Raw genomic sequence first — 17689 nt, forward strand, 5'->3', positions numbered from 1 at the left:
GTGCTAGCAGAGGCACCCGATCCCCAGAGCTGGAGTTACATGTGGTTGTGAGTCTTCCTCATGTGGGTGCGGAGAACCAAACTCAGGCTTCTCTGCAAGGGCAGCAAGTGCCCACGATCTCTGACCTCTCTCTCTAGCCAATACTTTGGTTTATTGTGCTTTTTTGATAGTTAAGATATTTTTACAAGTACTTTTCATTTTTAAAAATTCCACTCTATAGTGTATTACTGTTCACGTTGTTTGGCCCTTGGGAGCTGCGCTAACCTCAGACACCTGGCAGAGCCATAGCAGGGCTGTGGGTGGGTCTGTCCTGCTTTATTTCATAGACGACTTATTTGCACACGGGGAAATCGTGGTGATGTCCTAATGAGTAAACTGTGTTGGAGTGGAGTTCCTGAAGTGGAGGTTTAGTCCCCTTGAATGGAGTGGGGCTCCGCTTTACCAGTCTCCCTCGGCTGTGCGTTTCGTAGAGGGCGAACTTCTCTTCCAAATTAAAGGACCCATTTGGTTATCGTAGAGAAGCTGGCATCTCCCGGTTGCTCTCCACCGTTGTCGTGGGTAGACAGCTGTTAAATGACGTGTCTGTTCAATCTTGTGTATTAACAGGTGACCGTTAAAGGATTTGAACCTTTAATTCAGTTTGCCTACACTGCCAAACTCATTTTAAGTAAGGACAACGTTGAGGAGGTGTGCAAGTGTGTGGAGTTTCTGAGTGTGCACAATATCGAGGAAGCCTGCTTTCAGTTTCTCAAGTTTAAGTTTCTGGACTCCACTGCAGAGCAGCAAGAATGTGCAAGAAAAAAATGCTTCTCCTCACACTGTCAGAAAGCAGACTTTAAAATTTCACTTTCAGACCAGAAAGATCTAGAAATCGATGAAGCAGAGGAGTTCTTGGAAAAGAAGAATGTTCAGACTCCTCAGTGTGACCCCCAAAGGTGTCAGGGCGATGTGAAAGCATCGCCCTCTTGCCAGGACAGTGCCAGCCAGACGTGCCAGTCCATGTGCCTGGAAAAGGATGGAGCCCTGGCGTTGCCGTCTTTATGCCCCAAATACAGAAAATTCCAGAAAGCGTTTGGAACTGACAAGATCCGTACTCTAGAATCGGGCATCAAAGATGTCCATGCTGCTTCTGTCCAGCCAAATGAGACGTCTGAACTTGAGTGTTTAGGGGGAGCACAAGGCTGTGCAGATTTACAAGTGATTTTAAAATGTGAAGGAACGAAGCCAGCCATGGAGAGCGAGGAGACAAAGCGCAGAGACCCCGCTTCCCAGTGCCCCGCAGAGCAGCCGGAAGCGGCTTCTTTCCCTCCCAATTCTGCAGACCCTCATGGGTTCTATTCCCTCTCACTGTTACACACATATGACCAGTCTGGTGACTTGGGCTTTGCTGGGATGCAAAGTAAAACAGTGAAAACAGAAAAGCCTTTGTCGGGTCCAGATGCCCAGGAAGAGAAGCCGTTTGGTGAAAATCAGGATTTGTACCTGAAATCTGACACGGGCCCCAAAGAAGACAGCAGCAGCCTTGCATCCGGTGATCGGAGCAGTGTGGAGCGGGAGGTGGCAGAGCACCTGGCCAAAGGCTTCTGGAGTGACATTTGCAGCACAGACGCGGCCTGCCAAATGCAGTTGTCACCCGCTGCGGCCAAAGAGGGCTCAGAACAGGGCTACCCGCAGAGGCGGTCTGAGTGTCCCTGGTTGGGTATCAGGATCAGCGAGAGCCCAGAGCCAGGCCAGCGAACTTTCACAACTCTCAGTTCCGTCAACTGCCCTTTCATAAGTACTCTGAGTTCCGAAGCCTGCTCCAGCAACTTGGAAATCGGAAACTACGACTACGTTTCGGAGCCCCAGCAGGAGCCCTGTCCGTACGCGTGCGTGATTAGCTTGGGCGATGACTCGGAGACCGACACAGAAGGCGACAGTGAGTCCTGTTCCGCCAGGGAGCAGGAGTGTGAGGTGAGTGGAGGTGGGCTCTCGCTGTTCCGACAGCCATTTGTCAGGAGGTGCACTTGTGCCCGGCGCAGGGAGGGAGGAAGGAGGAGACCACGTGACCGGAATGCATGGCGTTTGAAAAGCTGCCGTGTGCATGTATGTCACACTGGGGTGTGTGTATAGATCGTGGAGGGCACCCCGACACGGGCTGTGTAACTTTGTAATCAGATGCCTCTGTAGGGAGAAAGGATAGCAGTTCTGTCATTGGTGGCTAATGGTGACTTTTGTATGAAAGCGTCACCTAGTCTGTCAAACCTGGAAACAGTCTGTGGTATGTGAGCCACGGTTGGCTGTGAGCAGCTGCAGGCTTGTGGCATGTAGGGCAAGTTTTCTTAGACCTAATTTTTTATAGCTATTGCTTTTATTTATTATTTTGTTTTATTTTTCTTTAGCCATCTTAGGCATTAGTTTAATGAATATCTTTTTTTTTGTTTTTGTTTTTGTTTTTGTTTTTTTCGAGACAGGGTTTCTCGGTGTAGCTTTGCGCCTTTCCTGGAACTCACTTGGTAGCCCAGGCTGGCCTCGAACTCACAGAGATCCGCCTGGCTCTGCCTCCCGAGTGCTGGGATTAAAGGCGTGTGCCACCACCGCCCGGCTAGTTTAATGAATATTTTAATAATTCAGCATGAGTTACATGTAGCTACTGACTTATATTAGTCATGTCAAGCTTGACCTGTGCATTTGGAGTGTATACGTTTCTATTTACTACTTAATACCTGTTTTGTGTAAGATTCTGCTTCAGTAACAGTAAGTAGGGAGCCATGCATTAGGAATTAGGTTTCTTTAGTTTGCAAAACTCAGTGTTCTCTTTACAGAGGCAATTCTCACTTGGCTTTTCTAAGTAATTTTTAATCATACTCTTTGCTTTTTGTGTGCTTTATTTGCTTTTTAAGTTTGTGATGACTCGAGGCCTGTCCTTGGAAGGGTTCCTACGTGCCCAGCACAGTGTTAGCTCTAGCCATTGTATTAACACGGCGTACGTATCTCTGTACCTTGTTTTTTTAGTGAAAAGTCACTGAACCCCTGGGTTCCATTTCCCCGCTCCCAGTCTGGCTCCCCATTCTACTGTTGCTCTTGGTTGCTGTTATAGTCACTGCCTAGAGTAGGTGAGATAATGTAGGGTGCACTGTCCAGAAGTTGGTTTATTTTAGTTAGCATACTGTTCTTCAAATAGCAGGCCTTCTTTTTTAGAAGGCTGAGTAGTATGTCACAGTGTACATGTATGCCACATTTTCTTTATCCAGTCACTTGTGCGTGGATGTTCAGGCAGTCTGTCCGTCTTGGCCATTGTGAGAGTGAATGCTGCATTGAGTGTAGAAAGACAAACATCACTTGGAGATCTGATTTCAGTTCATTTGCACAAACACTTGCGAGCTCCATGGCACGCACATGGTTTTAATTTTCTCCAAAGCTCGATGCCGGTTTTCACAGTAGCTTACTGATTCCCACCGGCCATGTACAAAGGACCCATTTCTCCATGTCCCATTCATGGTCTTTTGCTTTGTAGTAATTAGAGGGTGTTAATCTTCTGGCTTTGGGAGGAGGTGGATTATAAGGCCACAGGGATTAGTCACTAGGTCCATGAAAACAGGCAGATGACAAAATAGTCCCAATAGTCCATTGGCAAGTGAGATGTATAGCTTTTTCAATAAGTCATATGAAATTTTCTGAAGTGCTATAGCAATGTCTAGCATAATTATTCCAGTACTGTGTAGTGTCACTGCTGTGTGGTAATATTCAAAGATAAAGTGGGTTTTATTTGGGGAAATGAGGAGCACATACTAAAAATACTTTAGGCAGAAACTTCGAGAAGTTGCTAACATAGTAGGTAGTCAAGTCCATGCTAATACAGACTAGTAAGACAATTCCCATTTTGAGTGCAGTGCTGTGTGATGGGAACGTCTCGTTTGCTCAAGTGTCTGACTTCTAACCGCTTCCCCAGGGCAGTTGTCAGTTGAACTCTGAGTTCCTCTGGGGTGGATTGTGTAGAAACTGGACACAGAGGCCTGTTTTTTAAGGGTTTATTCTAATTAGGTGCATATGCCTATGTGTGTGGCTGTGTGGGAATGTGCACATGTATGCTGGTACCCACAGAGAGCAGAGGGTAGGAGCTCTCTGGAGCTGGAGTCGGAGGCAGTAGTGAGCTGCCTGATGTGGTGGCTGGCGTAGAACTCAGCTTTTCTGCAGGGGCAGTAAGCCCTCAGAACCTCTGCATCCCTCCAGCCCCAAGGTCTGTGTTGTTTTGGTACCGTCTTAAACCCCCTGAAAAATATAACGCATGTCTTCGTCTGTAGCCAATGTGCAATACATGTCTTCATTGTAGTTCCTAATGTTTATTTCACATCCTAGGTAAAACTGCCATTTAATGCTCAACGAATCATTTCGCTCTCCCGGAATGATTTCCAGTCCTTGTTGAAGATGCACAAGCTGACCCCAGAGCAGCTGGACTGTATCCACGACATCCGCAGAAGGAGTAAGAACAGAATCGCTGCGCAGCGCTGTCGCAAGAGGAAGCTTGACTGTATTCAGAACCTGGAGTCAGAGATTGAGAAGCTGGTGAGTGGGTGGGTTTCTTGATGTTGTTAAATCCCAGCTCTTTGATTTTGTAGAATAAATAGTTACTGAAATCCCAAATACCATTTTAAGAGAAATTAAGGTGTGTAGAAAGATTAGAAGATGTAGAACAAGGTTTTCATTGACTGTTTGATTATGTATGCATTCTACATTTCTAGCATGATGTACTCAAATGTGGAGGTGGGGAACTCTTTCTGGGTAGTTGTTTTATTTTTTAATGATTTTTCAATTTAATGACTTCTTTCTAATCCTTAGTGGTTGGATAAAGATTAAAGTAATTATACAGTACTTTATGATGTTTGATGTCTATAAAAGCTTGTTTTCCAGTTGGGTAGAACTGTGGACCTGAATTACCTGTTTGGGTTGATACCAAAACCAAGCAGATGAGCCAGTGTCTCTGTGCCAAGGAACAATCCCGAGGTGAAGTTGTGGTTTGAATAGAAACTTCTGAGATACAGCAAGCTCCTCGGTGTGAGGAGTGCTTGCTTATCGGACCTGTCTCTTCCAGCATCAAAACATAAATTAACTGGAAGATATATTAATTTGCTCCCATTTCTGTTTCCCTCCTGTGGTTGGTGAAAGTATTGTGTGAGAGGAAACTCTGGTACCAGGCCAGCTGAGGGCTGTCTATGGGCCATGCACCAGGGCAGCAGCCTGGAGGCAATCAAGAGTCCCCAGATACTCGGTTTTGTGTCCTTGCTAATCATGGGTGGCAGTTTAAAGTTGTGTTTGTAACTGGTCTTCAAGCATGAATGTTTGTAGCTCTGAGTGAGACTAGAAACAGTATAATGGAAAAGATGTCTTTGTGGTTTTCAGAGTAGTGGAACATAAATTTTTATTATGTACATACTATGTATGTACTTTAGGGAAAGGGTATAGTATAACTAAAAAGATGAAGGAGAAATGGGATGAGAATGCAGAGTAACTAGAGTTCCTGGGACCCCAGAACAGCTTCACACAGCCAGCTGGCCTACGCATACCTTTCCGCACTGTAACCTTTCCTATTATCCCACTTCAGTGCTCAGCTTCTCTGGATGGATGAGTTTATAGAGTGTTGCTTGTTGTTAGTTACTGTAATAGCTGCATTTCGCACTTTGGTCCACATGCAACTCTTAGAAGCTGGCGTAAGATTGAACTACAGTGCTCTCTGCTGCTTCCTACATTTCTCTCTCTCTCTCTCTCTCTCTCTCTCTCTCTCTCTCTCTCTCTCTCTCTCTCTCTCTCTCTCCCTCTCTCCCTCTCTCCCTCTCTCCCTCTCTCCCTCTCTCCCTCCCTCTCTCCCTCCCTCCCTCCCTCTCTCCCTCTCTCCCCTCTCTCCCCCTTCCCCTCCCCCTCCCCTCAAGTGGTCATAATTTATAGTCATCTGTAGCATTTACCCAGTTTTCTCACTCTCCTACAAATAAACAAGACTGATGAAGATTTACTCTATTTCATGCACAGGGAATGTGCTGTGTGTTTGAAAGTAGCTTGGCGATTCTCCGTTGCCTGGCTCAAAGGTTCCATATTTGGGGGCCAATACAGAAACTGGGTTGCTGGACCATATATCTGGGGTGATGGGGAGGATAGGAGATGCAGTCTAAAGTGTGGATGTGGGTGGGATAATGTTACTTCCCACTTTACAGTTAAGATGCTCATTTGTGAAGAGCAAATGGATTAATGTGTCAGAAGAACTCCCAACAAGTACCTACTGTAGAGTTAGCACTCAGTAAATACTAGTATTTCCTGGTACGACCATATCATCACTTACTTATATTTGGTTTTCTCAGCCTCTGTTGGCTTCCTTCCTGATGTCTTCTGTCATCTGAGTTCACTTTCTATTGCTGTGATGAACACCACAACCACAAGCAACTTGAGGAAAGGGTCATTTGGCTTACACTTCCACATCATAGTCTATTATCAGGAGAAGCCAGGGCAGGAACTCAAGGAACTTGGAAACAGGAACTGAGGCAGAGGAGACCAGTGGTACCGCCCACAATGGGCAGGGTTCTTCCACATCAATCATTAATCAAGAAAATGCCTCACAGGCTTGCCTATGAGCCAGTCAGTCAGAAGTATTTTCTCAGTTGAGGTCTGTTTGTGTGGGATGACGAAAGCTTGTGTCAAATTGACAAAACCTAACCAGCACAGCTGTGAACTCCGGTAGGCCCTCCTCCCCTCCCTTCCCAGCTCAGAAGTCTTCTTTCATCTGGTCAACAGAAAGATCCATGCTTTCCAGTGCAAGGCTGGTAGTTCCTCAGACCTTTCTGTGAACTCAGAAGCCAACATGGCTGGCTTCCCATTTACCTGTTGTGTTGATTTGGACTCTGGCTAGAAACCAGGAAGCATCTGAAGAGGGGATGGAATAAGCTGCGGTGGTGGAGGCCAGAGAAAGGAGCCAGGTCTTGTGATTAGCGGGGAACCAGAACCCGCAATGCATCCAGGAACCCGTGAGTGGGTTGCTCCCAGCTCCCAGGCTAACACGCTGCCTCGGTGAGGAAAGGTCTTGGCGCCAAGCCAGACAGCTTGAGTTTAACCCGTGGGACCCACACGGTGGATCAGGAGGATTCTCACACACTGCTCTCTGATCACCACAGATGTGTCATGGCACGTGACCCCCTCCAAGTAAATAAATGTAATAGTAATAAAAAAAAAAAAGCACCCCCACCCCGGAGTGCTTCCCTCACGGAGAGGAGTGTCCGTTACCCACTCATCTGCAGGTAGGATGGAGTCCGGAGACAAGCACACCACCTTGCACCGATTTCTGCAGGCCGAGCCTTCTCTGCAGGGCCTCAGGACGGGTCTGGCAGACCTGGTGCTCTTACAGCAGGGGCAGGTCCGTGTGTGTCACACCCCTGAAGACCCTCCAGAGGGGCAAAGTGTGGCGGTGTCATCGGGGACACTGATGCAGGCTGGGCCAGTGCATGTGTCTTAGTTCTTAATGAAACACTTTAAAGAGTAAAGGAAAAATGGAAATAGAGAAGGGCTAAGGACAGAGAAATACTTTGGTATAGCTGCACAGCGTTTGTACTTATTTTAGGCACAAGCCCGGAACTCCCTGTCATCACCATTTGATTTTGTTTTGTTTTGTTTTTCTGTGTTGTAAGCTGAGTGTTATTTCAAAAAAGTCAAAAGTTAAAAAAAAAATTAAAGTATAAAGGAGACAATTTATAATAAACTAAGTTTATTCCTGAAGAAAAAACCCCAACATTGAAACATTTGGCAGGGCCTGAATGCGTAGTTTCCGGGGCCCTGGTGTCCGCGGTCCTGTTCCCAGGCCTTTCACCGGCCCGCGCTCCCACCCAGAGCGGCGTCCGGGCCTGCAAGCTGCACTGTGCAAGGCCCGTGCAAGTGTACATTCCTAACCTTCTGAGCCACATCCTCACTCTGCCCTTCTCGCGTTTAGATAGGTGCTGCTACGCAAACACTTAGTGTGCTGCTGCCGCCTTCGGCTCCAGTCAGGAACGCGCTGTTCAAGCTTGGGGCCCCGGAGCTAACAGGCGCTATCTCGGCCCAGCTGTGGTGCAGGTGGCACCATTGGGATGTTTGTGCCGTGGCCCAGTGGCCTCTTAAAGCATGTCTCAGAACATGTTCCTGTCAAAGACCGCACATGACTGTAATCCTAAGGAGTTAGGTTGCGTTTTGGGGTTGGGGTACTTAGACATCATCCCCCCTCTTTCCCCCGAATTGAACCCAGGGCCTCGGGCATGTTAAAAGTAAGCACCGAACTATTGCCGCCCCCATTTTGAAAAAGGTCTGGAGGCAGAGTCTCACTTAAGTTTCCTAGGTTGGCTTTGAACTCCTGAACCACCTTTGTTTGGGGGGTGCTGATAATTAATGCTATGAAGTGACTATGTTGGATTCCGTTAATTTACTACTTACCAACTACTCTGACTTGCCGTGGTAAATTTACGTTTTAAAATTAGAATGAAATGGAAACACCAGTTAATGGCTGCAGGTGTGGCCATGTAAGAGCTGCGTGGAGTGAGAGGAACAGACGAAAGATTCTGGAGCTCTGGGCACAAGTCATCTTCTGTGGGACATTCTAATTTCTAAAATTGTGTGTGTGCGTGTGCGTGCGTGTGTGCGTGTGTGTGTGTGTGTGTGTGTGTGTGTGCATGTGTGTGTGTGTGTGTGTGTGTGTGTACACTCAATGCATGCATGTATGTTTGCTGTGTGTGCCCATGTGTTCATGAGAGGCCAGAGGAAGATATCAGGTGCCCTTCTCCATTGCCCTCTGCCTTTCCCCCTTGAGATAGGGCCTTTCCCCAGCCCTGCAGTTTGCCCTTTTTCTGCTGGAGTGACTGGCCACAGCCGCAGTAGTCCTCCCTCCTTTCTCCTCCCTCCTCCCTCCTTCCCCCTCTCCCCTCCCCCCACCCCGGCACTGGGCCCACAGCAGTTGTATGGCCACACTTAGCTTTTCGAGAGGTTTCTGGGGATTCGAACTCATATCCTTATACTTAGGCAGCAAGCATTCTTGACCCACTGAGCCATCTCCCCAGACTCTTCTTGGATTTTCTTAATGAATGGAGTCATTTCTTACTTAGTCGGGCAGGAGGAATGTGAATATGGAGGGATCATATAGATAGATATTTGCATGAAGATACAGAAATTACATAGTATTTATGATCTTAGTGCCATCTCTAAGCGTTGGTTCCTATTTGTGGGAGGGAGCCCAAATGGTCACTGTTAAAGTTAATCTTTCCTAATTTAAAAGGCCAACATCGCTTGGCATTTTTCTGTTGCTATTTAGAATGGTTTCATCTCAGCTTTGATAGAAGAACCAAGAGACGAGAAAAGAGGGTTCTCATCTTCTTCTGGGGTCTTTGTTTCTATTCAGATGAGCTTCTGAGAGAGGTCCAAAGAAGGGAGGGTACAAATGGCATTAAAATTACTTTTTCTCAGGAATAGAAGTCAGTGCTGTTCTTGTCCCCTGACACTTGCAGCTTGATTTTATCTGAAGCCTGTAACTGACAGATTCTGTGTAAGAGGAAGTGGCTGAACGTAGACCTAGCGTACACACGAGTGTGCACATGTTCATTCTTGACCTGCTCTTATTTTTATTTTGAAACAAATCTAGAAATCTGAACAAATTGGAGAATTACTTTGCATTATAAAAATTTATATTGTGTTTGTAACGAAGGAATTCCTTTTTAAAAAATTATATATCTGAATATTTTGAAAAAACAATTAATAATTGAATTCTCACATGCCCTTGTAGAGCTATTTATGTGTGCAGCTGTAATATCTACTTATGCACCCGGCAAAGCTCTTACTGCCTTTTAAACTGTTTTTGTGCCTGAGGGGACATTCACCATTACAGTTAGAAACTATCCCTGTGAATACCTCATCTCAGTGTCCCCAGCATCTCCTGCTCTCCAGAACCTGCCGTTGAGCAGAGAGCAGACAGGGGTGGCCCCTGGCTCCCTCAGACACGAGTCCTATCGTCTTCACAGGTGAAACCTTTGGCCGTCTGCTAACATGTATTTACTCTTACTTTACAAGCAGCTTGAGGATGAGGTTGCCCAGCTCACTCTAGGTCAGAAGTGAAATGGTGGAGTGTGAAAGCGGAGGCAGGATATGGGTGGGAAGGGGCACGCTGTTCGCGGTGATTCCCGATGTGGGCAGAAGGGACAGAGCCGGGAAAACTTGAAAACATTTTGTGGTGGACTTGTAGAGATTTTAAAAAACCACACTAACGAAAACAAACTCAGATTAGCCCCTCCACTCCTTATAGTATAGAAACTCGCTTCCCAACCATCCTATCTATGGATATGCTACAGTCTTCCTTCTTTACCAACTCACTGTGTGGATTATATAGCTGAGAGGCATATTTAAAAACATTGACCATAGTCTTGGGCTCATAGGCACAGGAAAGCAGGCATTAGCTGAGTCTTACAGAGGGGTGGATCTTGGGGCTAAACTAAGAACACCATGTTGGTGTCTGCACAGAGTCAAGGTCACACTTTTCCACAGTTCAAATTCAAACACTCAGAACAGTGAGTTTGTCTTAGCATCTTGGCTAGAAGCCAGTCAAATCTGATAACCAGCTATAAATAGTTTCCCCGTGCTTTCTGCCTGATTTGATATTTCAGTGTTGTATTTAAAAGTGGAAAGATGTTTAATGATGGGTGCTAACTCCGCACGCACTGGAGCACTCGTGTGCACACCTATGTTATCTTTCTATAAAGCGAAAAGTTATGAATTCCAACATAGGCCTGTCTGTAGGAGTTTTGGAGGAAGGATCCTGAGCTTTGGGTATTTAACATGTATGTTTGTGTTCAATTTTAAATTGTACGCATTCCTGGTGCATGGTACCACACTACCCAACATGAGATGCTGCCATGCAAGTGCATGTTCTTCCCTGAATACGTCTCCTCTCACCTCCACTCATTGAGGCTCCTTTGTTTCTCTAGGCCTGTTTTGTTTCTGCTTTCATATCACATGTGATTTTTATGTGTCTTATCTAAAATCTAGGACCTACATATGAGAGAGAACATTTGTGTTTCGAACACTGGCTTAATTTCTTGTTTAATATTAGAGGGACCCACCTTAATATTACACGTCCCAGGGGCTCAGGAGAGAAAACTACGAACAGCGAGGACTATTTTCGGGAAATAGAATCTCAGCACACAGAGCTCTTATCTTCTTCTCCGTCCTCCTGTGCCCAGGGAGTCCCAGTGTGTATGTATATATTTATACATACACTTACAAGCAGTATTCCCTTGGCAGTGCAAAGCCAGGCTTCCAGGGTCAAACGGAGGGGTGATAAGAATCACATAGAGGGGCAGTAATTGTTAATTATCATTTGCAACCCAAAAGGGAAGTGACTAATGAATTAACTAAAGGCTAAATTCAGGTAATATCTAAGAAGAGGGATCTTATGTGCTCCACTATAGTCTTAAATGTGATTGGTAGAAAATGTTAAGAATCTATAAGTTGCTAGGTCAATGGGAGAAAATAAAACTGCCTTTTTTTTTTTTTCCCCCCTGTGGCTCCTATCCAAGCTATCTGCTGTTTTTCTGCAGGGTGGGGGAAAGTGTGCTCAGTCGTTAGGCAACCTGTGCACAGGTAGATGCCTCTGGTGATAGTTAAAGGGAGATCTGGAACTACAGGAAAGATTTGGGAAAGGCAGTAGTTAAGCTTAAATTGGCACATCCATCAGGCCTTCTCAAACGGGTAGTCTGGACACTTAAGTCTGTTCTTAGTACAGAGGCATCTCTGATAAGGTACTTTCCTCCATCTGGGGACGGTCCTGGCCGGATGCTGCCAATGACAATAATTACAGGAGGCTTGAACTGGGGTTCTGGCTGTGCATAGCTGTCAGCACACAAGGTTATCCAATTATTCCTTTAGTAGAGGGGATAAGGTGCCCAATAAATGATGGAAAAGCTACAACAGCACACAAGAAACTCATAGCAGGAAACGGCTGATAATCAAAAGCCAAATATCACCATGGCTCCTTGAGCCTCAGCTTGACCTCTGGAAGGCCCTTGGCTTCTTCCAGGTATTAGCTTTGTCATAATCAGCTGAAATCCCACGTTGTATACTTTTGTGGCTTGTAGCATTAATCCACTTAATGCAAACTTCAGTTGCATCTATTTTCCTGCAAGTCACATAACTTCATTTCTCTATGGTGGAAAAAAATTGCATTGTGTATTTATGCCACTTCATCCCTTCCTCTGTGGCTGAACACCTCGGTCAGTCCTCTGACTTAGCTCCTGTGAGTAGTGCTGCACGTAATCCCTGATGCGCCAGTGTCTCTGGGGTGAGTTGATGTGGGTGTGTATTGGAGTTGATTGAAGGGAAGCAATACCGTGTGAAGACACGGTAGATGCTGAATGTTTGATTGCCTTCGAAGTGTCGGTGGACCCAATAAACACGAGCCATTGTGTTCTCTCTCCCTCTGCACAGCAAAGCGAAAAGGAGAGCCTGCTGAAGGAACGAGATCACATCTTGTCAACGCTGGGTGAAACAAAGCAGAACCTGACGGGACTTTGCCAACAAGTGTGCAAGGAAGCCGCCCTGAGTCAAGAGCAGATTCAGATCCTCGCCAAGTACTCGGCCTCAGACTGCCCGCTCTCTTTTTTAATTTCTGAGAAAGGAAAAAGCATTCCCGATGGTGAACTTGCCTTTCCTTCAGTTTTCAGCCTGTCTGATGCGCCTCCGGCTGCACCACCTCCCCGCGGGCCAGGGGGCAGCAAGGCAGGCCAGGAACTGGCGCGCGAGTCCCCGACGACGGCGCCAGCCGCTGCCGCTGCCCTGGAGCAGGCCACACTATTAGAACCCTGTCGGCAGAGTGGCGGGATCTCAGACTTCTGTCAGCAGATGACGGACAAGTGTACTACTGATGAGTAAACCGCGTGAGCACCCTTCAGCCCGTGGATTTCCTACTGAAGTGTTGGCATTGTCTCGAGAGCTGCGTATGGCCATGCCTTCTTGCTTAGGAGCCCTGCTTCCCCCTGGTAGCTTCCTGTTGAGGGGATTTCTCTTTTGAGGTGACCCTGAGTTCCCCTTGATTTTCACAGGCGATATGACATGATTTACCTCTTGGATGCTGAAAAATCACATGTGAAAATAGAGAGTCATAATCTCCCAGTATTCAAAAGTAACCACGACAGTGAAAACTGCTGTGTCCGTTTCAACAGCTCAAAGCATGTGCACACGGTCTGCCTGGCCTGCGGAAGCTCGAGCATCTACCTTCCAGCAGTATACTGATCAAAAAGACAAATTCTCCCCAAGCAGTGTGGTGGTGTCACTCAGGAGCTTGTATCCCAAACTCCTGTAGACAGGAAGGTGGTATCATCAGCTCTGAAAGTGTTTGTGTAGAGCTGGAACGTGGAAAAGAAATCATCTTTGAACTCTGACGCTCCGCTCCTCAGCTTCTACCAAAGTCCAGCATGGGCTGGACCTGGTGACCCCGAGGCTGCCTTGGCAGGACTTAGTGAAGGGCCGTAGCCGGCCCGAGCTGGAGGCCTCCTCTCCTCAGTATTGACTAGAATTTCTGGCTGCATAAGCAGTAGATAAATGTCATTTCCTCTGCAGTCTCTGCCATGTCTAGGCCAGGTAGGAGCTTTCTCTTCCCTTCTTGTCCCCTGGAGGAAGAAATGGGAGTGAGGCTGAATGGTGTGAGTGTGCACAAGCTGGCCAGAACCATAGTTGCCACAGCTCTGGAAAGCTGCACACTGTGAGAGGCTGCACATCATCTCGTTGCAGGTCACCGATGCCCAAGAGGGCATTGGCATCCTAATGGAGAGCTGTGGTGTGTAAAAAGCCTTGTCGGAGCAGACGTGAATCCACAGCTCTGCTGCCGTTGGAAACCATGGAATTCGGTCTCAGTCCGTTACGGGTTGGCACTTGAGAAGCAGATTGAATCCTTTTCTTTTTTCCCACCCCCTATTTGGTGTGGTGTAAAGGCACACACATCACTTTGACTTGGACATTGAAAAGTCAGTCTTGTGCTTATTTTAATGCTGGTAGAAAATGAATTTATAATAATCTGAGCATCTACCCCATACCATTTTGCAGTAATTCTTAACCATTCTGGAATCTCACACTGTAGACCTCAGCAGTGGAACCTGTATATATATATATATAGGTTCAATATCCCTCTTCAAGGAATGTGAAATGCCTTAAAATTGGAAATGTTCTGAGTACCAAGCTGATAGCAGATTTGGGGTATTCCAAACCCAATCTCATGAGGCAGGTTACAGTCAAAACAGGATATTCAAAATCTTCTGAGAGCTTCTTTAAGCTACATGTAAAAGGTACATAGGAAATTCATTAAGACTTTGGGGAAGGAGCTAATCTTCAAGCTATCTCATAACATTCTGTAGAAGTGGATTTTGACAATAGGAAAAAATCGGGAAGTGTGAAGCATCTCTGTTCTCAAACACCTCTGATGAAGGAGTCTCTCAGGATGTTCCAGAAGCATTTGTAGAGTCCTGTTTGAAAGCACAGGGGACCAGTCAATAGGACTTCATCTCTCCAAGTCACATATCTGAAAGAGACTGACCTTCACTGTCTGCTGCATCTAATGGGGGGGGGGGCACTCACACCAGAGAGCCAACTGAGTGTGGTATCCGGCCGGTAGCAAGCTGACGTTTGCTTGAGAAGGTTCGGGGACCAGCATCAATATTTCACAATTTCATAGTTGTCAGATGATGCCCTTTTTTCTTGGGGTGCAGGGAGGGAGGAAGGATAGTGTGTATTTTGTCTTTGGAAGAATTATTTTCTAGAAACTTTGAAGAGTCCACTCAGTCCTTCTGGGAGAGAATGCTCGCTGTGACAGTGCATCCCATGTTACAGAAGAGCTGTGTACATATGTATATGTCCCCACGCAGCTATTTGATACTTGTAATTTTAGATTTCAACTTAACACAAAATAATATGAGAATTTCTCTGGTTTACAAAGTGTAAAATCCTATACAAGCCAATGGAATCCTTGATTTCCTACCTCACTGTACACTCGGCTGTCCGCCACCGGTTTTTGTGTGTACATATGACAATTTTTTTTGCTTTAAATGTAACTGTAAATGTTTGCTTTGGAAAGTTACTTAACATTTTATGATAAAACCTAGCTCTCTCCTCAATTTAAAGATTTTTTTTTTAAGACACTTGGTTTAAATTTCTCTCTACCTATGAACAGTTTAGCATTAAGGGTTAATTTTAATGGTGTTTGGTAATTGGCCAAGTGTAATATTTTTTAAGATTTAGCATTACTTTTAACAGCCAGCATATAATACAAGTAACTACACTACCTCATACCTATGTGATTTTCAAGTTGTATTAGATGGACAGGAAAGATTTTACCTTTGTCTTTTGGCCATAAGGTGGGTAAGTTTTCTGTATATTGCATAGCATTACACATTTATGCCTATTTTAACGTGAATTTTTTCTAAGAAAATTTGTTTTAAGGCAATATTTCTTTTTTGGGGGGGGATGCCGAAGACAAATGATAGGATATGTGTACAACGTATGCCTTTTCCTTCATGCAGTGTTTTGACAATGTTTTTAGTTTGTGTTTTGCCTAGTCACACAATCATTGCTCCGTGTTGTATGATCTAGCCTTCTCAATGCCTGGTGATTTTTTTTTTTTAAAGTTGTCATGTCTGGCTCAATACAATAATGTCATCTTAAATTTTTACCCCTTATTTGAATCCTATAGTTACAAGCAAATACTTTGTTAACTTGTTATATTCAGAACAAATATGGATATAACATTGGTTGTCCACCTGCAGGCTTTATAACAATTTACTGTAGCTTGATGCTTAGCCAGTTTTAAGTTAGGAATTCAATATATATGATACAGGGGATAGTGGGGATGGTGTGAGGACACTCGGCCACATTAACAACTTGGAACAAAAGAGAAGCAAACGGCGATGTTACAGTGAATTCTCAGGTGAACCTTTCAGTTACAAAAACATCTATTTTGAATTTGTAAATATTTTAACTGTTTTATTAAGGCATGTACTAAACTATTCTTTGGCACCTGTTGGGTAGAATGAAAATTTAAAGCCATAATGATAGAAGATGGCATACTGATTGTAAAATAAACAGAAATAATAATATTGATTTTTTTGTATCTTTCATAATATAATTTTTCTAACTGCAATAAAACCACTGAACTTATATATTCATGACCTATTAAGCCCATGTTTCATTAGAAGTACACTTTATAATATTTAATTTACATTTTCTTCCTAATATGCTTGTCTAAATGTGTCAAAATATAAGTATTAGATGCTGGTGGTAGACTGACAGTTAAATAAAGTTCCTAATACTGCTCTTAATTGAATAGAGTTGTACATTCCATGTCTCACTACGCATGTGAACTTCCGAATGGTAATCCTTTGATCAGTTACTACAAGTCAGCTTATGTGTTGGTAGGGGAGAATTTTTGATTAGTTGATGTCTGAAAAAAAGACCCCCAGTGCTCTGGTATTGAACACAGATTTTAGCCTTGCATTTGATTTACTTAATTTCAGTAAATTAGGTGCATGTAAAGGGTCTGAGGAGATTGGTTTGTTGGTAAAGTGCTTGCCATGGACCTGAGTTCAATTCCTACAACCCATATAAGAAGTGTCGAGCATGGCCATGGGTGCTTCATTGAGAGACGCAGAGTCGATCAGATCCCTAGAGCTCTGTGACTGCCAGCCTGGTCTACTTGGTGAGTCCCAGGCCAATGAGAGACACTGTGGTATCTTGAAGAATGACATCCTAGGTTATCCATGAAACACGCACAGATTTCTCGAATCTGTTGCTCCAATAAGGCCTTGAGATCTGAGCTTTGAGCACCTGCCTGGTTTTGAGGCCATCCAAGGGAGTAAAAAGTTAGCCTGGGATGGGTAATTAACATTTGAACCTGTAACATTCCAACTTCTAATCAGTCTGTCTGCGGACACAGCTACTTTCTGGGAATTCTAATTGACACCCAGGAGGAGGAAGCCCCTTCCCCTATCAGGTGCCAGCTTCAAGCTGTCATGTTCTGGGCTGTGGGTGGCCGGTAGATAAGTTGGTCCTTCGGAAGGCTCTGAAGTAGATCCAACAACACAGTAGTAACTAAATAAACCCATAAGTTCCTTGTGTACTCCAGTCTGTGAAATCTCAGCTCTTCCATTCATAATTCCCCCCTCTCTCTTTGTCCCTTCCATTCATGAGGAGCATGTCAGAGATTCTGCCTGGGAGCCAATGAATGCCGATGCAGGAAAATGCCCATTAGAGAGGTGCACCTGAAAGACTGTACAGCCGTTTTACTCTGCAGATGAACAAAAGTCTGTTCAGCTTTTAGTTGGGACAAATTCAAAGATCCAGTCCCTTGGGAAGTTAAAATCCAGAGCTTAAAAATGTAAGTCTAGAAGAATTAAATAATTAAAAAATTAAAGAACTAATTTGCCCACCTGAGTTCCGAGTTCAGAAACTTAAAAGCAGAACCCCAAATTGCCCTGCCGGATATTCATTCACTCATAGCAAGACAGCCTTAGCTTTGCTGCCCTGTGGAAGCTCCCAGAGGAACCTGGAAAGGGTTAAGGCTAAGGTTGGGTGTCTGGTGTGATCACTGGTTAGCCCAGTGGTTCTCGGCTGTGACCCTTTAATACAGTTCCTTCTGTTTTGGTGACCTTCATTCATAAAATTATTTTGCTGCTACTTC

At 45.0% G+C, this 17689-nt stretch overlaps 1 protein-coding gene across 1 annotated transcript in view; it reads left to right on the forward strand.

Annotated features, from left to right (window-relative positions):
* Positions 1-16336, forward strand: part of Bach1 (BTB domain and CNC homolog 1) — a 37732-nt gene extending 21396 nt beyond the window's left edge. Inside the window, exons 3-5 of the mRNA XM_006987932.4 lie at positions 607-1953; positions 4339-4545; positions 12454-16336. Of these exons, the coding sequence (XP_006987994.1) occupies positions 607-1953; positions 4339-4545; positions 12454-12897 (1998 nt within the window). The 3' untranslated portion in view covers positions 12898-16336. The remainder of the gene's footprint in view (positions 1-606; positions 1954-4338; positions 4546-12453) is intronic.
* The last annotated feature ends 1353 nt before the right edge of the window (positions 16337-17689 follow it).

Source organism: Peromyscus maniculatus, chromosome 12 (assembly GCF_049852395.1).
Source record: "Peromyscus maniculatus bairdii isolate BWxNUB_F1_BW_parent chromosome 12, HU_Pman_BW_mat_3.1, whole genome shotgun sequence".
NCBI classification, from domain to species: Eukaryota; Metazoa; Chordata; class Mammalia; order Rodentia; family Cricetidae; genus Peromyscus; species Peromyscus maniculatus.